Source organism: Lepidochelys kempii, chromosome 7 (genome assembly GCF_965140285.1).
Source record: "Lepidochelys kempii isolate rLepKem1 chromosome 7, rLepKem1.hap1, whole genome shotgun sequence".
Taxonomy (NCBI): Eukaryota; Metazoa; Chordata; order Testudines; family Cheloniidae; genus Lepidochelys; species Lepidochelys kempii.
In genome coordinates this window covers 107,269,554-107,292,021 of record NC_136386.1, presented here as the reverse complement: position 1 = coordinate 107,292,021, position 22,468 = coordinate 107,269,554, and the positions used below count along the sequence as shown (strand labels likewise).

Below are 22,468 nucleotides of genomic sequence, written 5' to 3'. Positions count from 1 at the left end.
AGGTGCCAAAAGTACTCCTGTTCTTTTTTTTTTTAAAAATACAGATTCTTCTCATAGCCCCAAAGAAGAGCCTTTTTAAAACAGAACTGCCACAACTGGATATTTACTGGACATTTTATGAATTCTTTGGGACCGGAGCAAGCATAGCAGTGGATGTCAATGGATGCCTCCTGGATCTAAATAGCTCTTTAGAACACTGAACATCTATTGGTTATACCTCGTACCTAGCACAATAAGATTGAGGCATCTAGGTGCTAGTGCAATACTAAACAAATGTAAGGAACCTGAAATAAAGTTTGAAGGTTTATACATACATACACCACAAAACAAGTTAATGTTTAAGAGGCTATGAAAAAACAGCATCTATGGCAAACTCCCATCCTAGCGCACAAAAACCTTTCTTATTAAATTGAAGCATCAGAACTGGTTTAGCTCTTATGCTTTGTACATGAATCTAGGGTTGATAGGTAACATTTAAAAGTCTAACTAATAAAGGGGGGGGGGAATCATTTGCCATAGAAATAATTCAAAATTCTAATTTAGACAGACCTTCTTTCCATATGCTACATTTGTTAAAAAGAAGCTCTGATTATTCGTAAAATTTTCCATAAGGTATCAAAGCAGGAATGTAGGGCAAAAATTAAAGATTTATGGCAATTTCTTTCCTTTTGCAACAACCTTTGACACAAAGGATAGTACCATTCAAATATTAATATAAATGCTTACTGGCAATGGATACAAACTGGCTGGAGCAAACAGAGAAAGATATTTTGAGAAACCAAATTTTTCTTGGCATCAATTTGTTATCTGGGCAAATCACACAAAACATAGAATCATAGAATATCCAGGTTGGAAGGGACCTCAGGAGATCATCTAGTCCAACCCCCTGCTCAAAGCAGGGCCAATCCCCAATTTTTTCCTCAGATCCCTAAATGGCCCCCTTGAGGATTGAACTCACAACCCTGGGTTTAGCAGGCCAATACTCAAACCACTGAGCTATCCCTCCCCCCAGTACATTTTCAGCTCAAACTAATATTCTGCAAACACCAAAACTTATATATATTTTACTCAGGTGAGTAAAGTGACTCGTGCTTACATGTGTGAAAGATGGTGTACAAACCCCTGTACTAAAAGAATGTTTTGCTAGTATGTGATCCTAATGTAAAGCCAATAAGAAGAATTACTTGATATGCCCCATCATTTTAAGTACAGGAAACCATTTTGTAAGACACACAGGATTAAAAAAATAAGCTGCATGACATTTATTTTGTAATGTTAACATTAGTATCTGTAGAAACATTTTATTGTCAGTACAAAAGTTAACAGATGTTAATACTTTTTTCCCAAATTTTTAATAAGTAAATCAGTGTAATTCGCATTTGTATTGCATGGCTATATCAGTGTGAATGGGTGTTTTGAAAGTAAAAACACAATTTTTTTAAAAAAAATACAAATGAAAGAAATGCAGTAATATTTTGTCTGACCCCAGCGGAATAGTTTGGAAAAATATACTGGAGCCAGTATGAACTAATCCCTTAAAAAGATGGTAGTATTCCTATGGCAAATTGTCATGATAAATTGTCTCTCTCTTTTTAACTTATGTTACAATATAGGAACAGCTGAAAGGCTACTATCGGGCCAGAAGATCTGGAACCCATTATCAAGTCAATGAAGACAATACTAGTTAATTTGATGCATGAGCAAAGCAGAGTGGAAGCTCAGCTCTTTTTAGAGCAGTACATTCTGCTATGGTTATAGACAAGTTAATATCTTTCCTTACTTTAGGAACCCATTAAAGACTCTCCTTTTTTTCCCCCTCCATAGAATGATTGTGTTATTTAGGCCTTAGAAAATATTGTTCAAGTGTCACATATGCTTTAGTGATAGTTACAAAACCAGACACACAGAAAACAGAAGACCTTCTTATTAAAGGATTTTTTTAAAATATGGGAATTTTGATATTGATAAGAACAATCATCTGGCACTGAAGTTTAAAACACAAATAAATCAAAAGCATAATTCTCCCCAAATTAGTTATATACTGTAAATATTTCTTTTTTTAAAGATCTGACAACTACGAAAGTCTGAGCAATATATCTACTAGATCTCTGGGCTGCCTGCTTAGAAATGCCATTTAAATTACAAAAAACAACCCTATAAACGATTAATTGTTTTGTACATTACCAATTAGTTAATAAATTAATGATATACCATTTTCCCTGAAAGCAAAGTATTTTCCACCTTTGAATGGTGAAAATTAAGAAATTCTGTGTAAGAACAGCATTTAGCAAATAGCTGTTAAAAAAAGAACTAATTTGCTAGGTGGATTGGAACATCCATTTTTAAATCAATACAAAAAATAATTCATTGTAAATATATAATATATATTTATACATATTTTGAATATATTTACATACATCCAGCACCTATATACTGCATTTGTGCTCTGTAAGTGTGTGCCAACATATATTTTCTCCAAATATTACAAAATAAACAAAAAAGGCAGACCCAGAGTTTGCCTTAAGTCCAACTGGTCCATGGTACAAACAAAGTCCATTGCAGCTTGCAGTGAGCCAGAAAATTGACATGGTGAGGTACATCCATACATGGCCCATAAACATTCTCCTTCTTTTGGAATTGCTTAAGAGTTCCAAACTATATAATTCTTTACACATGTTCTGACCATCTTCCTCCAAAATATTTTTTCTTCTTCTTATATTTCATATGTACAAACAGAAACATTAGGGTCCTGGAGAAAAGAGCTCTTTACTTGTGGTAGGTAGGTTGGCATTCTTGTTTCTTTATTCCTCTGAGGAATAAGAATGCTTTCCTTTCATGTTTTAACACTACCATTTATGTGCTGGTACTTGGGAAGACAGGGTTCATAAGGCATTGGATCAGGAGAAAAAACAGAGTCATCACCTGAAGAACACGAACTCCTAGTGTCGGGATAACTGGGTGAATACTGTTCAAGAGGTCCACTGAGGTCCAGATATTCCTGGAACGGAAGAGAGAAATAATTTTATTTATAAATGACAGAAGCACATTGCCACATGATTTGGCTTTGTCATGCAGTATGTATATTTCACAGACAAAAAATGTTCAGGCAATTCTATACTAAGAAAGATCAGCTACATTCAAAATTGACTGTCGCCTATATATCAGAGAGAGAAAGTGAGAGAGAAAGAAAGAAAGAGTCAGTCAGTCTAAGGCAGATGTGTCATTTCCAACAACATGAGCATTAACCGCATCAGTGGAAATAAACACGCTCACCACATCAAAAGAGGACTTTTTGCTTATAATGATAAAAATGAAATTTTCATCCTAAATAGAACCATTTTTCTCTAGCATATGGTAATGATTTGGAGAAAAAGATACTTCCATTTTTATATTCCTTTGGTCAGTTTGACTATCTGGTTTTAAATTTAGATTTAGACATGTACTACACTTGCATGCTTATGAGAACCGAAATGAAAAATAACAAAACCATATTCACTGGATTTGGGTTCTCTACACTAAATATTCTGCGATTTTCTTTCTTTGTTGTTGCCTCCTAGAGCCATGGTTCTGTGTACCGTTGGGGGTATGCAGAAGTCTTCCAGGGGTACATCAACTCATCTAGATATTTGCCTAGTTTTACAACAGGCTACATAAAAAGCACGAGTGAAGTCAGTACAAACTAAAATTTCATACAGACAAAACAAGAAAGCCAGCAATTTTTCAGTAATAGTGTGCTGTGACATTTTTGTATTTTTATGTCTGATTTTGTAAGCAAGTAGTTTTTAAGTGAGGTGAAACTTGGGGGTACGCAAGACAAATCACGCTCCTGAAAGGGGTACAGTAGTCTGGAAAGATTCACAACTACTGACCTAGAGTAGCCATGACCAGACCAGTATAACAAAAAGGAAATAATTTCAGTTTAATCCAAGGTTCGAGTTAAGCAACTTTTGTTAGAAACGGCAATTTTGGCAGGAGAATAAAGTTATTTTTTCCCTTGAAATGTTCCTTCTCTTTCAACTTCTGAAGGGCAGCTGTATTCATTTAATGCTATCTCTTCATTTGCTAAACCACAAGTTATGATCATGCTGACGAGACAAATCTTATCAGTCAGTATTTTATATTTCATTTAATTATTTGATTTAAATGATTCTTCAAAATCTTAAAGTGTCAGGACTTTATGGTCATAGCTTTAAAATGAGGGCAATAATGGAGGTTTTAAAACAAACACCCACATAGCAGGCAACAAAATGGTTCCTAGACTGCAGTTTTGATCTAACATAACTTCATATTTCACAAGCAATTTTTTTAAAGCTGGCCTTTGTAACTGTTTGAAGACAGGATACACATGTAGGTTAGGGAAACAGCTCCAGGGCACCAGAATGGTCTGGAAATTTCTGACACAAATGGAAGCAGGAAGTACCAGAATATGAGAGAGGGAGAGAGAGCATTCTCAGGAGATTTCTAACACAGTTTCGCAGATTCAAGAGTTTCACATAATTCAGTTAATCATCTGGCTGAGATCCTCACCCCCACTCCAGCCCCTTTATATCACATGGAAGAGCCAAAGTGGTGTAATGGGGCCTAAAAGCCTCATATCAAGCTTGAGGCGGATTACTGGAGCTGGCCTTATGGAATACAGTGATAAGATTGCTCCCAAAGACCCCTTGGCAAGCCCCAGTGCAGGTGGTGTGCAGGGGAGGGTGGGAAGAGGGACATGGCCACAGCATTGTGGAGATTATGGGCAGCACGGCTGCCCATAGGTTAGCTAGGCAGTCTGCAGTAACAAATAGGCCGCTGTAAGCTCCGGGCCCCTAGAGCAGCATAGAATCAGGAGTGTGCAAAGACAGTTTTAAGCCCTCTCTCTTCCTCTTAGGGATGCAGCATTTATCCAAACCAAAGCACCAAACTTTCTGGTAGCTGTGAGTTAGTGGTAAGAGAACTGAAATGATCCCTATCTGTATATCTTAATGCATTGCTTGCTACAACTAATAGATTTTCAGACCTCTGAAAATAAGGTTCTAAGAATAAAATAGCGTCATGTATATTTCCAGCTGGAATGGTACTAGATGTTGCCCTTGTAGAATTGCATGGTTTCTCCATATTCCCCTCTGGGTTCTTGTACCCCCAGCAGAGCTATTTCAATGAAGCAAATTAACGCCTAGACAGATCAATTGAAATCTGCCATTTACTTTGGCTGCTTATTCTGACTTAATTACTATAAGTGAGAATCAAACTAAGTTGATAAATTCAGAATATAAAACTCTAGGTCTGTCCCTCACACCAAATTGTAATGTTGAAACATAAATCTCCCCCCCCATACACACATTTTTCCTGGATGATATGCTGAAACTATTATGAGATATGCAGAGGGACAAGGGAAAACGCTTTATTGTGTGTGTGTGCGCGTGCATACGTGTGTTTGTTTTATTACATAAATCAAAACCTCTAGAAGAAAAAACATGATTCATTAAGCCATATAGTTTATCTATCTGAGATCCCAGTGGAAAACTGATAAATAGAATTATAATAGAAATAGAGCAGTTTCATATTTTAATAAATTACATTTATCTTGTAAACTTTATGTTCTGATCTGCTGGTTAAAAAGTGAATATACTTTACTTACCTCATTAGTTGTGAGAGTGAGAATTCGATCCAAGTCTTCTACCAACTGCTTAAAAGTTGGTCTCTGGGAAGGCACTGCATGCCAGCAATCTCTCATCATCATATAGCTGTATAAATATGCATTTCACTGGGTTAATTAACCATATTTATCCTTGTGGTCTGTCCATTTAATTCACAATTATTATTATTTGTATTACTGCAGCGCCTAGGAGCCCATGGACCCTAATGTGGTCATTGTACAATACTTCACTTCTGTTAAATTAGGGCTTAGCAATGAGCTTGCATTTCTAGTTTTATACCACTGCAAATAACTGTGAAAACCCAGCATCTAGATCGCAGCATTTAGGCCCAGATTCAGGGAAGCACTTAAGTTCCATCAGTTTCAATGGAACTAAATCACATGCTTAAAGTTGAGCGCATGGTTAAGTACTATGCTGAATTAGGGAATTTAGCCTCTGTGAATTGTAATTATTGCTCTCCTCTACTAGAAGTATAATTTAATGCAGTGGTCCCCCAACTTTTTACCTTGCGCCCCCCCCTTACCCCGTCCATGCCCCCCCCCCTTCCTGAGCTGGGGCCAGGAGTGAGGCCACGGTTCTGGGGGTGGGGGAGACTCGGACACGGTAAGGGGGCTGGGAGCGGAGTTCCAGGAGCAGGGTCAGCAGCTGGGGTCAGCAGGCGGGGGGCCCTGGGCCAGCAGCCAGTGCCAGGAGCGGAGCCAGGTGGTGCTTCCCCTCCTGTGGGGGTTGGCCCGGGCCCCAGCCACTCCCCCCGCATGTTCCTCCATGTCCCCCTGGGGGGACGCCCCACAGTTTGAGGACCTCTGATTTAATGCCTTTTATGTCCTAACTTTGGGCATTACCCGGGATATAGCTTGAGGTCAAATCAACTAGTTTCAACAAAACGGCATGCAAGCAGGGCATGACATTTGCCATGACAAGTATGGATTTTGGCTATAAGCATGACAATTCATTTGACATATACGGCCCCACTTTCACAGGTGAGGAGCACCCACATCGCCAGTTGAAGCCAATGAAATTGCAGGTGCTCAGCCCTTCTGAAAATCTGGTCTATTTCATATCCAGACTGGACCAATCATGTTAAATTATTATAGAACTTTATACTTTACAAACGGCTCTGCACTTTGTACTGCACCCTAACAGATATAGGGCATTTGTACAGCATTCTGCAGATACTCAAAAACACAACCAGAACTAGTTAATTTTATGCTTGGCTTTGCCTATGACTCAGGAGCTAAAGTGCTATGTGCAGGGATGTACCATTAACTTGCATTCTGATATCTTTCAGAATTTCAGAATATTTTGAGAGGCCACGGGGTGACCTTGTGTCTGTGCTGTGGACTCCCACAAGCCTCTGGCTTCCTAGGTGTACCTCCTATTGGCCCACTGAGCTCTTGACAACAGGAAAAGTGGCTTGTAGCGTTCTATCCTGCTGGGTGATTAATAAGTGGTACAGACTCACTCTTGCACCTCCTCCTCTTTGGCGGGAGGAATGATGGATACTATAAAGGACCTTGAGGGTGGAAAGAACAAAACAGGGGGTAATGTGTAGCAAAGACAGTCAGGGGTCATATTCATACCTGTTACCAAAAGCAGATAATGATTTGCCAATAGATTTTAATACGCTAGGACTGAGTGTAATAACAAATATACCAAAGATTGACTTGTTGAGATTTTTTTTTTAATTGTTTTTCAACAGTACCAAAGTTAAGTGAGCAAATGTCTATCCTGTATCACACATTTCCTGGAAACATGTTTCAACCATTTCTTTTTTATACGCAATGCTCCCGTTTATAGAGTCAAGCAGCTTAGAAAATGCTGGATTCTGCATGGGATTCAAATCAGTATTAGCTGTGTGACCATGCTAGTGTTGTATTACTTCAGTAAATAATGGTCCTTACAGTTCATTGGTGCAGTTGGCAGGCTTATCCATTCTGTGCCCTTCTTTAAGCAGCTTAAAAAGTTCCTCCACTGGAATTCCTGGATAGGGTGATCCTCCCAAAGTGAAGATCTCCCACATCAACACACCAAATGACCAACTACAGAATAAAAGGGAACAGTGCATAATTAAATTAATCTTACCTATAAAAGCAAAGGCATATCCCTGAAAGAGACAGAGAACAGTGATTCCTTGTTATTTTCTGCAGCAGTTCTGTGTTTAAGGGTCAGATTCTACCAGCCTTATTACGTAGAATCTGACTCCTTGAATACTTCCCATTTCACTGAGATGATTAATCAAATAAGGAACTACTCAGTATGAGAAACAATGGCAGAATCTGGTCCTAAATTTGGCCACAACTCAGCAGTCCATCCTTATTCAGAAAAATAGCTAAGCATGAAATTAACTTTATGCATTTGCCACTTTATGCATCTGCTGATTTCAATGGGACGTAAGCACATGTTTAGAGTTAATCGGGTGCATAAGGACTTTGCTGAATAGGGATTGTCTTAAGCACATTCTTAAATGTTTCCCTGAATTGAGGCCTCCGTTCGATGTTCTCCAAACTCCCAAGTTGTCAGTTTCCAGGGCTATTGTAAATAAAACTGAAATTGTAATTAACAGTATAATTATTTATAGAATACCTATATGGTAGAGCGGGCTGGAAATGTTATGATAGAACGTTTCTCTTTCAGAAAATGCCAATTCATTAAAAACAAAAATGTTCCACAGGAATGTGTCAGTTTTGGCCAATCTTTGTAGGAAACCAGGCAGGAAACCCCGAGGAGCTATGGAGCTGGGCTTTTAGGGTCCCAGAACCTTGGCAAACTTGAAAACTACTAAAAATATAGACAGATAAATATATTTGTCAAGGCAAGGACTATATGTAGACATATGGCAACTTTTATTGCAAGTTTGCTCAAAAAAGTTGCTAAAATTTAATTCAATTTTAAATATAAAGTCTCTCTCAAACAAATTAAATCAGCTACCACTAACTTTTGTTAACAGCGTTGTCTACAAATAATGAAAACATTGCATGAAAACCAAATGTACATCATACATTATTAACATTTTTTAAAAGACTACACATTGACTAGGATATTCAAAATTGACTAGCGATTTTGGGAGCCCAGCCTGACACCCCTTAAAGGTGGCCCAGTTTTCACAGGGTGGGTACTCAGCACTTTCTGCGGATCAGATGCCACAAAAGTTAAAGCACCCAAAAATCACCAGCTATGTTTGCAAATCTTGGTCTTAATCCTTCAGTTCCTCATATGGTGCATACGGATGTTACACTTCTGTGTAAATGCAAGTAGAGGTTATATACAGATGCAAGTGCTCTGATTAGTGCAGGATCAAACTCTTCCCGTCCTGTCGTCGTCGTCTTTTTTTTTTTTTAAACTTTGTGTTTATACGTTCAATTTCTCATGTCTGTGCTGTGCAGCATCAAGCCCTTTGGGGTTAATAGCTCTTCATATAAAAATAAAGAAATGTGCAATTTCCATCAGCACTGTATAAAGACTATGCAACAAAAGCAATATTTAAATTGTTATGAGTAGTGTCAATTAGCGCTGTGATTCTGAGACCCAAAGTGAGAGAAAAAGAGAGTCCTTCTGCTTAAATCAAACCAAAGTATAGGAAACAAAGACACTGGAAAACAGTAAATATTTACACCATAAAAGAGTTTATTTTGTTTCAAATTGTAATCCCAGAATTATAAGGAGTGCTAAGATTATCCTAGAAAACTTTCCTAGAAAGTAGAGCAAACCCCATAAGGTTATGTCAGCTAGATACAGTGGGGAAACTTAAAAAGTCTGTTCCAGTTTTAGAGGTATTATTGATTCCAATTATTCCCCCTACTTAAAATAGGGAATGCTTCTGGAAGCAGTAATAACTCTAAAAGCAGAATGAACTTTTCAAGTAAGCCCACTGTATGTTTTACCTAAATCCAAACCATTTTTATCACAAATTTTAACAAGTGAAAATTTCAGGATTATTTCCTTTAAAAAAAAAAAATAGAAGGAAGTTCAGAATATTACCAAAGCCAAGCAAATTAGATACATGCTTTGTAGCTGCACATCCGTAAGTAAGTTCAAGGGGGGAAAACTTCCGCACTGACAGAAGGAGGTTAGCATTCTCCACCTTTCATGTGCTTTGAAGCCAGGCAGATTAGTAACAGAGCATTGGTTAGCAGTCTACCATAAAATCCTCACTTTCTAAGGGCGATGCCTGCTCCTTCTATTAATGTGTGAAACAGAGAAAGCAAGCAGTTAAGATTTAAGGAAAACAGGAAAAGATATAAAGATTCCCCAAACTGTAACTAAAATAAAATACAATAAAATAAAATAAAAGGCTAAAAAAAATAAAGTTACTTACACATCACTTTGATGTGTGTACACTCTGTCAAACAGGGCTTCTGGAGCCATCCACTTTACCGGCAGCCGGCCCTGGAAACATGACGGGGAGGTGGGTGAGAAATAAGTAACACTGAATTAAAATTGTAGTTATTCACAAGGCAAATTCAGCAATAGGATTTCTAAAATATTCGATACTGTAATATAAAAAAGCAAGGATTAATGACATGGTGTTCTCAGAGATAACAAAGACTGATATTCTCCAGACCCCGGGCTCAAATAAATAGATGTAAACTTTTCAGACAAAATTAGCTAAGACAAAATGATCTAAGGATCCACAGAAAGAACCCTTACATGCCACGTATCCCCCACATTGCCTATCAGTGGGAGGAAGAGATGGAGAGAGTCAGTAGCCTCATATGGGAGGGCCTGACGCCTAGGACACTCTGCAAACAGATGAATTTCAGCAACTCTTTAACCAGTAGACCAGCACAGAGGGACTAGTTGGTGGGTGAGGTTAGGGCTACTGGATTCACATTTATCCTGCTCCCGTGGGCCAAACCCAAGCATGGTGGGCACAGGAGAGCTGCAGAGCACTAGAAACTGGAGGGATAGCTCAGTGGTTTGAGCATTGGCCTGCTAAACCCAGGGTTGTGAGTTCAATCCTTGAGGGGGCCATTTAGAGATCGGGGCAAAAACTGGGGATTGGCCCTGCTTTGAATAGGGGGTTGGACTAGATGACCTCCTGAGGTCCCTTCCAACCCTGATATTCTATGACTCTATGACATTTCCAATGACGAGTCTGCAGAGGGGCTATGTCTTGCCCCAAGATTGATGGTGGATTCTATTCCCTCCATGACAAAGACCATGGAGTTGCCCACACAAAGCCCAGTTTCACCCTTAAAAGTGCAATGGATGGTAGCTTAGAAACTTATTTTTATGAATTAACCATTTAATGTAATATATTCTATTAATATTTTGCACTAATATAGCAACTTGAATCAGTGGATCTCAAAGCACTTTGCATAGCTTCCATTGACTTCAAATGGAATTGGGGTTGCTCAGGGCCTCTGAAAACTAGGCAAAAGGTATCTCAAATTAGGTATCCCAAATCAGTGACCACTTTTTTGACCTAACTGCCTCGCTCAAGATCATATCGCAGATCTGTAGTAGAGTGGTCAATGAAACCCATTCTCCTGACTCCAATCCCACTTACCACCACAGTAAAGTGTTTACAAACCTGAATACAATACAAGTATAACCAGAAATATCTACAATAATGTACATTATTTGGGTACCATAAAAGGAAACATTTTACTGTTTACTAAATGTTTTCAAAGACCCTGGGATCTGATCTAAAGCCCATTGAGGACAATGGGAATCTTTCCATTGATTCCGTGGACTTTGGATCAGGCCCTATGAAAAGCAATACTGAATGTTATCATTCATAATTAATAATTAATCATAATTAATCATGTAATATATATTCTCTCAGGTTGTGTAAACAGATAACATTCATCGCTTAGTAAAAGTGATTAGAGATGCTTATGCCTTTGATTACTATTTTATTTTCAGTGATTAAAAGTTAGGCTGGTGTACAAGAAGTCCATTAGTATTATAATCACACTACTTTAAATGACCCACTGAAAGAAATACTGGTTCCAGAGATAAGACTGCAATCCACTTACATTAGTAGTCTTTTTATAATAATCTATATTATTGATGTCTCTGGCCAAACCAAAGTCTGCTATTTTCATCACATTATTTTCAGTTACCAAAACATTTCTTGCTGCTAAATCTCGATGAATGCACTGAAAAAGAAAAAAAGAAAAATAATTGCTGAATGTGTGAGACATTAAAATGAAATCATGTGAACCTCCTGGAACAAGGCCTCCATTAACATTTCTGCTGGTAAATACATTCTCTAGTTAACACAAAAGGGGTCAGACTAAAACTGAAGTGAATTAGTTTAAAGCATCAGACAAATATTCCCAGAAAGATTTGTGCAGCATTTGCCAATCTCTACCTACTTTCTGTGAAGCCAAGTACTCCATGCCCCTTGCCAGTTGGTATGTGCATGATACTAAGTCTTTGAATGTCATCTGCTCTTCTGGTACCCTGTTGATATCAAATGAATATTCCATTCCAGGGGGTCGCCGTGCTCGCAGATACTCCCGCAGATTCCCTTTAGAAGCATATTCAACTATCACATACAACGGCCCTTTAGATAAACAGAATAGACAGCATGAGAGTTGAAACAGGGACAAAGGGTAAAATGATTTTTAACAGAAACTTATATAGTGCTTTCCATCTTCACAGCACTGTACACACATACATTCACTAACTAAGCTTCACAGCACCCCTGCAAAATTGGCAAGTACCATTTTAAAGATAGGGAAAAAGAGGCAGAAACATTGTGAGGTGATTTGCCCACGGCCACACCACAAGTCAGTGGCAGAGACAGCATTAGCGCTCCAGAGTTCCTAAATCCCAACCTTGAGTTTATTCCTTTCAGACCATGCTCTCTCCTGCACTTTATACATTTGCAGAACAAACATTGCATGAAACCCCCAAAAGATTACACCACTTTAAAAAAAAAAAAAGTTAGTTTTCCTGTCACCTTTACACAGTTCTGGACTCCTTATACCTCTTAATTAGCTTATAATAACAAAGTGGTAAAACATTTACAAAGTAAAGTGATCCCTTCCAAATGACACACTAAAAGTTTCACTAAAACAGGACTGAAAGTGTCAGAATAAAGTGTAAAAAGAAAAGGAGAACTTGTGGCACCTTAGAGACTAACAAATTTATTTGAGCAGAAGCTTTCGTGAGCTACAGCTAGATCAGAATGCATCCGATGAAGTGAGCTGTAGTTCACGAAAGCTTATTCTCAAATACATTTGTTAGTCTCTAAGGTGCCACAAGTCCTCCTTTTCTTTCTGCAGATACAGACTAACACGGCTGCTACTCTGAAACCTAGAATAAAGTGTGTAAAACTGCTGTAAAAAAAACAAAAAACTCTTTTCCCTATAGCAGAGCTAAGTTACAGAGGTTTCACACTATACGGTATCCCCTCTTAACATTACAGCTGCAAAGCCTGTTTATAATCAGATATGGAAGTTAAAATATTGCTGCTAAGCTAAAGAAATATCTGCAAATCCCATCACAGTATGACTGTTTCCTTTAAAACTATTGAAAAATTATGATAAATGAGACACTTCAAGACCTGTTTGAATGAAAGCACTGGCTAGCTTTCTGCTTTGTACTCACCATCCTGTGTACAGGCTCCAAGAAGATTGATGATATTTTTGTGCTTCCCAATCATTTTCATCATCTCCATCTCTGACACCAGGTCAGATAAGTCTTTTTCTGTAGCATCATCTGCACAAGAGAAAACAAGTTCATCTAACGTTTTCTGGTGTGCCAGCTTAACTTGGGTTGTTAGCCATTTGTCAGATCACGTGACATCATCTAAAGGACACTGCTTTAGGAATAAATGTGAGCTTCTAGGACAAAGTCATGTGACCTGATAAGCAGTGGTCTCAGTCTCTTGAAACAGGCTGGACAGCTGCCCCCTTCCCTGTCCCCTTCAATAACATTCTGTTTAGAGGAAAAAGCAAAAAATACGGATTGCCAAGACGCTGCAAAACCTGCACTGGACTCTCAAGCAATTAATTGTTGCATCTTTTCTGAGAGCTAATCTTATAGCTAAGTTTATAACAAACATGTACCTGTCTACCTGGAAATGGAAAATCATGGGTATATCTAAATATATTTTGTCTCTCCTGTGAATGAAACCAACAGACAAGAAAACTGAACAGTTCTAACAAGACTTCGATTTGCTTGTAAATACACATTGCTGAAGATAAATAGGCTGTCAAAGGCACTGATTTATACTGAAAGCTGCTGAAGGCTGAGGTCAACTATGTGAACTCTGATCCCATATAATGATAGAGTTCAGATGCCACAAAAGAACTTTCTTGATAAAAATTACCATCTCATCTCCCCCCCCACCCCTTTACCTTTCAGCATCTTCACTGCCACAGTAACTGCCTCTTTTGGTTTGTCTTTGTCGATTCCCACTGCTTCTGCCATGACAACTTGCCCAAAGCAACCTTCTCCAAGGGGTTTACCCAATGTCAGCCTAGAGGTGTAAATAGAGGATTAGCACACAGCATCTGGTGAAGGGAGATAGCCAGTGAAATTCCAGAGCAAGATATAAAAAGCTTGCAACAACTTGCTATAGCATGAATCATTTATCATAAAGAACAAATGAGACTCCTGGTGCATACCAGGTTTCATGCACACTGTAGCATGTTTTTTTTAGTGACACCACAGTGAGCATCCAATACTGCCAGAACAGTTACTAAACCAATTTTTGAAATCTCCCTTTATGTAGAATAACAAACACTATATATGATGGCTAGCTGGTCAGATTTGCAGGGCTCGCAAGCTGTAGTCCTTAAAAATTGCTCAACTAAAATGCAGTGTTTCAGATTGGCCAACAGCGGCTAAACTTTTCACATCACTGTAATATGGTCATTTTCTTCTTTTCCAGCCAGAGTGCAGGGTGATGAGAAAAGAGTTTATTTGTGTGTGTGGCTCTGTGTTTGGTTTCAACTCTACTTGTTAGCTTGGAGTTGGAATGATTCTTGTGTTAAAGGGTGGTATCAACACCTTTGGGATCTTTTAAATATCAGTGGCTCATCTGGTATAAACCCACAGTCTGTAGGCAATAGAGACATTAAAATGACTTCTAAACAGTTTAATTTTAGATCAGTTTTCTCTTTCCACTTCCTGTTTCAAGGTAGGGGCAGCAAGTTTCTCTCTCATGACATCTGGAGCTGAACGGAGTAGGCAGCACAGAGACAGGCATACTGGGTCCCAACCCCCATTTCTCCCACTAAAGGGTCCAAGGTTGGGGGCAATGAGGTGGCCAGACAACTTTCTGCTTATGGGAAAAGGGAAGGAAGACACAGGCAAGAGGGTATGGAAAGGGGAAACTGCCAGTGACGACCAAGCAGCTAGTCCATAGGGAGTGGGGGTTGGGAGGAGCTGCTTCTGTAAAGCAGCTGTGAGAGCATACAGAAAGCTTCTCTCCAAATGCCTCCAAGCCTTGGACAACTGCCGGGAGCTGCCAGTGCTGATGGCTCTCCCTGGCTCTGCTCTTCCCTTGTGAGTGCTGGTACCACTTACACAGAGGCAGCCTCTGTCCTTGGCTGGCCAGTTACTGGTGTAAGTGCTCTCAGGAGCAGCACCTCCTCTTCCCAAAGTGCTCCCCTTCTCCATCCTCAGCAGTAGGATGCCTGTTCCCATTCCTTCAGCCCCTCTCACTAGGGGCTGTGTCCCAGTATGGTCTCTGTGGGGACAATTTCCATGCTGTATGCTCTCTCCTGCCCCAGATGTCATATGAGAGAGAGGCTCCCAACCCCTGTCTCCAGCCAGGGGGCTGGGGCAGGGGCTGGGGAAAGTAAAGTTTGATCATAATACTTTCACCATAAAAGATTTTAACAAGAACATTCAGTACCCAGGCCACCAGCATGTGTAAAATGCAATGTGGGTAGGACACCCGGGAGGCGGTACTCACTAAACTGTAACAGAGAAATGTCATTCTCAAATTTTTTGGGGGGGAGGAATAAATAAATACATAAATAAATAAAAACAAAGATTGCAAAACTATGAGATTTGAGAGAGTTCGGTGCCAATATCAGTGTTTACCCAAAGTTACAGAACTACAAAATCAATGCTTCAGGGCCATGTTCTGCTCCCTTTACTCACATGGAGCAGTATTTTATTCCACAAGTAGCCCCACTGGCATCAATGAAACGACTTGTGGCGTTTGCTGCTGCTATTCGGTGTGAATAATGGGATCCAAATCACAGTTGCCAACTTTCACGTGGTAAATAAGCACCCCGACTTTCACAATAAGCCAAAAGTCAAGCTAATCCCTTTTCAAAACAAGGCCAAAACAAACCAATCCCTAAGAACTCCAACACTCTATGTGACTAGATCCCCCCGGCGTGCAGTCTGGGACTGTGGTGGGACCGCTGTGCACCCTGACTCTCTTCCCCCCCTTGCCGGGAGCCAATCAAAAAAAAAAAAGAAGAAGAAGCAACAAACTACAACAAGCAACAAGCCAAAAACTAGCCAACAAGCAACTTACAAGCCAATTAAGCCAAAAACAAGCCGAATTTCTGCATTTTTCTCACGGGTTTGGCATGTCTGATCCAAATATGGCCCTCGACATACAGGGCTATAAAAACTGCTATTCAAGTTGTGTGGGTCCACTTTTGGAAGTAACATCTTTTTCATAAGAATAGGTATACAGGATGGGATGTTCAGAAAAAAGCACCCAGCATTGCTTTCTATCTGTTACCACTGAAGTAAAAGGGGGGTTTAGCACAGGGGTGAACAGGAATAGATTAGTGCTAAATGATTTAAAAATCTCTTCTATTTCCTTGGAAAACATAGAAAGATATTTCCAGCTGGGACAATTTGATGGACTTTCTTTAAATATTGTTCTTTAATTGAACCGTAATACTAGTGAAAATGTATCAACATGCTTTGGATCTGTTTTTAGTGTGCACACTAGCTTGAAAAGGTACAAAGACTGAAGGGCAGGGTATGCTATGCTGAGGTCATTCTGCGTTTTATCCAGAACTATAATTGAATTTAGGGTCTTGGCAGAGAACAAACATTTGCATTGGAAAATGGTTAATTTATGTGTTATTGCACGGCTAGCACCAGCATAACAATCCTGTCATTGTGTGCCAGCTGCCCCACAACCTCATAAAATGCCTCTAAATAGCCTCCTTTCATTGCAAACCAGCTCCACCTATATTTGTGCTGAAAACGGTTTTTAAATGTTTAGCACTCTAAAATGTTCCGCATTCAGGGAATCCCCCCAGGGTGAGGGCTGACAAAATTATTCATACAGACCCCCACTGTTGACCAGAACATTGCAGGTGGCAATTACAGTGTATTGCACCAGGTTTCGACTACATAATTCAAATAATTTCCATAACTGTTCTCAAAACATACATGATTACAACTCCTCTAGCCAACAGTTATTAGTCTGATCTTACAAAGGAAACTGTTCATGGTAAAAACAAGTTTTCTCAAACCAACCTAATGATTTTTTTTAATTAATACTAAATTTACTCTACGTTTTTGGTTTTACCTATGTTAATATTTCATAGCTCTCACCCATACAGATTAAACCCTGGATGATATTTATGGTAAAGACTATGCTCTAGCTGATCTTGCAGATACTCAGCTTTATTACTTTGCTAAGAATAGATTTTCCAGAATAGCTTTATTCAAAAAAAGAAAAAGTTCCAAATAGGCCAAAACTGATTATCATCTCTATTAGCGTTGTACTACATTTTCTATTTATTAATTACCCACATTGATTAAGAGACATGGTTTAATGGAAAGGAATCCCAGGGGTCTGATTGCCCATTAGCTTTAACAACTGCTAACGAGATATTATCTATTACTGATCCAGATTGTATAAACTCTTGGCTCACTGCTAACTCACAATTAAAATTTACTCCTTTGCTACTAACAAGTCAGTTATATGGATCTGCGAAAGTTTTCTACAGAGTGGACTACCGTTACCTAAATGTCTCTGAGGGACATCTGAAAACTTCAGAATAAATCAGAACTATAAATATTGGATTCATAAAACAGAAGTGAATCTGACATTTAGCAAGAGTTCAGATATTTGGGATTTTCATTTAACCATATTAGGGAAAATATATACAGCTAAAGTAATCCTTGAAGAGATTTGGAAAGAAAACCTCTTCAAAGTACCATGTTGTGATTTTCAGATGTCTGTAAGTGGTGTTAATGGAAATAGTCTACTTACTTATCTCTGGAGAACTCCCATTTTGGATCCTCTGGCAGTTCATACTCTGAGACACCTGCCAGCATTGGGGCATCAGCATTTGATGAGAGACGAGTGGTTATCCTCACCAGAGGTGTGTTGGAGTTCATGGAGGAGCTAGAATCTGCAGACACCTGTTATTGGAATACAAGATGCAAAAGGAGGAGATGTAATATTGGCCCAACTATTAGACAATGGCAATACATTATAACCAAAGAAAATGAAGAGTGGATGAAACCACACACTTCATTTGGACATGTTTATCTTCCCTTCTAAATAAAGCACTGACTCTAATTCAATTGCCAATAAGAATGAGTCAGTTGTACAAGCAGAAAACTGGACAGTGCTAAGTGTTTAAACACATTCACTATTAATTTAGTTGGCATCATTTTTCCTCTTCCATTTCTAAGATGATGAATTATTGAAACATTGACATTCATTTTAGTTGTCCTTTTTATTATTTTTACCCTATATACACCTGAATATATTTTTATTTTCTAAGAATTTCTATTTACTTTGTGCTCAACTGGGATCACTAAGCAAGTGTAGTTTGGGAGCTCAATGGTATACAGAGAAATCCTATTGTGAGGACAGATTCAGAGCCATACCCCAACTGATTAAAGTAATAATTATATTTATAACACTTCCCACATAAGATAGCGTAGGGCTGCATGCAACAACATAAAAAATAAAAAAAAAATGTGAAGTTAAAAAATACCAATCCCCTTCCAAACAAACAAAACCAAAAGAGGGGTGAATTTCTGACCTCACTGAAGTCAACAGAATTACTGCCATTGATTTCAGTGGGCCTTTTTACAAAAACCAACTTGTCAGCGTCGTTTAAATGTTTCATTTGGGGGGGGACAAGGGACAATGTAATGTCTTTTATTGTTAAGGCTTTTTTTTGTTTGTTTGTTTGTTTTTTCCCTAAATTACCATCAAAAATATCAAAAAGGATATCAACATTTTTGGTTTACTAAAAACAAGTTTTTGGACAATGAAAAATGTCAATAAGCATATTGATAACATTTTTGATTAAAAAATATTGAAAATAATTCATTACAATTTTGCAGGGGGGGGGGAATGAAAAATGACTCAATGTCAAACACTGCAAAATTAAAGGAACTTTGGCATTTTGATTTTTTTTCCCCCATGAAAACAGGTTTTAGTTCTCCCCTCTCCCCAGCTGTACGGCTAGATTCACAGCTCCTCAGTTTGTGCATAGACACCCAGAACAGACATTCAGGAATTCACAGTATAATGTTAGAGGCCCTTAGTGCTAACCGCTAAGCAAAAATGACACCAGCAATGTTACAAATTACATTTGTGGGATAAAAATAGTTTCTGCAAAAAATAAAGAGAAGATGCCACCTTACATATGGCATTTCCCTTGCATGCATCCCACTGTTATTCAATCTCATTGTTGCAAGATAATTTAAAAACAAAATAGTGTTTTTTCTCCCCCAGACCTCCTCATGTCTCAGGCATCTCTAGTGTCGTTGCCACCCTGTCTCTGTCTTTAGTTTTGAGTCCACCTTTTTTCTCCAGGTATTGGCGTTCTTTCTGGAAACCCAGTATCTTGTTGGTAGGGTTGGATGGAGGTTCTCTTTCAATGCTGCCATCAATACCAATCCTCACAATCAGCTGGCAGGAGGTCCTCGAAGGGTGGCATGACTTGCTCCCATCCCAAGCCAGAGATTGAACACATCAGTATGACTAACACACCTGATCTTTATCACAGTAGGGACCAGGAGTCTTGTGATCAATCGTTAGCCCACGGCCCACATGCGGCTGAATGCCATGTGGCAGGTGTACAGTATTAGCAGGCCACATATTTCACATTTGTTCCAGATATTCAGCAAACACAATTAAATGAAAAATAATTATAAATAAAGCAGCTCCCAACCATTCTGATTCATCCAGAGAGAGAAAAACATTCTCCTGCGAATGCCAATGAAAAACACATAACATCCTTGCTGCCTCTGTGACACCAGGCTACTGCACTTTGGTTCCCACCTATATTAAACCCCAATATAGTTACAGTGCCAAAGCTCGCTAAGTTGCTTAGTGCCCAGGAATAGAGTTCTAAGGTGGGTGGAGGATATGGCGGAGGTAATGATGTTCTCAACATGGGAAGATTCCCCAAGATGATGCTCTCAACATAGAAAGATCCCCAAGACTATGATGTGACATCAGGTGGATTTGGCCTCTTGATGTAGCTCCCTGGGGACTGCCTATGTCTAGAAATGGGGAGAAAGGTGCTGTGGTTTGCTTTCAACAAATTAACATATTAGGAAACCATTCCATTTTACAGCTGATTGACAAACTTGCCTTCAAAAGAAATCTGGTTGCCATAGATCAACTCCAACTTCTGCATCTGTGGTATGTGGATATGAGTATAGGTGACTCTGACAACTCAAATTAAAGTCTTCTTTTTACACACAAATGAGTCTCTCTTCCTCAACATCAATAAGTCACTATCCATTTATAGAAGATATAAATACATGGCACAGAGGACTCTGTGCACTAAGGAATAATAAATACCTTGCCCACTTGGTATATGAATAGGCCATTATTAATACTGCTTACACGGCTATACTAAGCAGAGAACGCACTTTAACCAAAGAGTCTCCGCAAACTGCAGTGAGCTAAGAATAATTATCCCCATTTTGCAGACAGAAACAAGCACAGTGAGGTTAAAGGACTTGCCCAGAGCTACAGAGCAAGTCAGTAGAAGACCCAAGATTAGAATTTGAGTTCTACTTTTACTTATCTATTTCCCTTCACAAGTGCCTTTTAAAAAATATACTTCATAAAATGAACTGATAGCACAACCAGAAATATACAGAGCAATATGAGCAAAATGGCAACTCCACTATCCCATATGTCCTTCAGGCTCACAACTTCAGTGTTATCCTTAATTTCCCTCTTTCCTTCTTCTCTCACACTGATGCTATCACTAGATTCTGTCAGTGTTTCCATATATCTCCAGAATCCACCCATGTCTCTACATCTCCACTGCCAAGACCCTGGCCCAGGCAATTATTATTTTCCACTTCATCCCTCCCTGTTGTGCTTTCCATACTCTCAGCTCAGGCTTCTTCAATCTGCCCAAAATGTTCTCTCTCAAGGCATCTACCTTGCCTGCCACTCTGACGACATCCCTCTTCAGTCCCTCTTCAAATCACTTTTACAGGCTTCCCACGGTTTTCCACATCAAATGCAAACTCCTTGTGCTCACCTTCAATAATCTGCACAATCTAGCTCCTGCCTGCCTCTCTGTTCTCATCTCCTTTCATTCGTCCCTCACCTAGCCCTTTAATTTCCTTCATTCTGGCTTCCAGACCTCCTTCCATGACTGAAAATTCCCCCCTGATCCAATCTATCATCCTCTATGCCTTTCCTTCTTTAAAGCACACTTCTTCCTAGGGCCTATAAATCCTAGTCCTTTCAGCAGAAGTGCTAATGTGCTTGATTCACAGAGGATACAATTCTGTATACAACTCCCAGATCGGAAAATTAGACCTTTAGCTCAAGTTGTAGAGGCTGATACTTTTAGCTCTAGAAGTCTCCAGTTCAATCCCCGGTCATGACCAAAATGCCAGGTCATCAAGCTAACTAGTGATAAACACCAAACATAAATTGAAAGAAATTGTGAAACTCACAAGACGCTAGTCCTACTTCATCATGCAGTCACACTGCTCTTTGTTCCCCTTACTTTGTTTATACGTTGTTTATTTTAGACTGAAAGATCTTTGGGGCAGGTATTCTGTCTTTATACTTGTCTGTCAAGAGTCTAGCACTCTATCAGTGCAACATAAATTTTTTTTTTTTAATACTTCCACAACAAGGAGTAGATGCCTTGGGTGAGATCCTTGCCCCACTGAAGTCTATGGCAAAACTCTCATTGATTTTAATGGTGTCAGAATTTCACCCTTTATGTCCATACCCTATATTATTTACAAATGCCTGTCTGTCCTTCTGTGTTAGCTGAGAAGCTCTTAAGTGATACAAAGCAATGAAATGACATGTAAGTGAACAGCATACTTCACAAAATCAGACACATGTCCAGGAATTTTCCACAACCACAAATAGGTAGAACTCATGGTGGCAAGAAGTTCCTGAGAGAAGTAGTTTAAAAGCAAAGATGGAATTTGGAATATTCCATCCAAATTTGCTTGGGCATCATTTAAGTTTTGGTAAATGCAGCAAGAGTTACTCTTTTGATGCTTGGCAGGTAGAATTATTCATAGGTGATGATCATATTCACATTTAGTAGCAACTTAACAATAGAAAACAGTTCACATTAAAAACACCAATTTGCAGAACTCTGAGTAAAGATTATAGTGATCTGACAGATATTTTACTTCATCATCATAGCCACTGCTGTTTTCAATGGACACTGAACCATGAAGGTATGAAAAAATGGTGTGTTACTTAGTTTATATCTCATGCACATCAAAGAATGTTCTGAAATGGTTTTTCAGAACTTTATTTCATTGATAGGATGTCATTAGTACAAATAACTGTCTCTTCATCTTTGATCATTTGCTTGCTCTTAACTTAAAAGAGGATTGTAGTCAGCAGTTTTACAGGTTAAAAACAGGTTTACATTTAAATTTGGAAGAAAATGTAAACCTGTAAG

The 22,468-nt window shown here is 38.9% G+C and overlaps 1 protein-coding gene across 5 annotated transcripts in view; it reads right to left on the bottom strand.

The window, feature by feature from the left end:
• Positions 1-1,326: 1,326 nt before the first annotated feature.
• The window catches only part of FGFR2 (fibroblast growth factor receptor 2), a 179,699-nt gene continuing 158,557 nt past the window's right edge, over positions 1,327-22,468 (bottom strand). For all 5 annotated transcript variants that reach the window (XM_073354182.2, XM_073354184.2, XM_073354181.2 and 2 more), the window contains 9 exons: positions 17,806-17,957; positions 13,958-14,079; positions 13,206-13,316; positions 11,966-12,156; positions 11,624-11,746; positions 9,958-10,028; positions 7,544-7,681; positions 5,624-5,729; positions 1,327-2,998 (listed from right to left, as the gene is read on the bottom strand). In XM_073354182.2, coding sequence (XP_073210283.1) covers positions 2,834-2,998; positions 5,624-5,729; positions 7,544-7,681; positions 9,958-10,028; positions 11,624-11,746; positions 11,966-12,156; positions 13,206-13,316; positions 13,958-14,079; positions 17,806-17,957 — 1,179 coding nt within the window. In that variant the 3' untranslated portion in view covers positions 1,327-2,833. The remainder of the gene's footprint in view (positions 2,999-5,623; positions 5,730-7,543; positions 7,682-9,957; positions 10,029-11,623; positions 11,747-11,965; positions 12,157-13,205; positions 13,317-13,957; positions 14,080-17,805; positions 17,958-22,468) is intronic.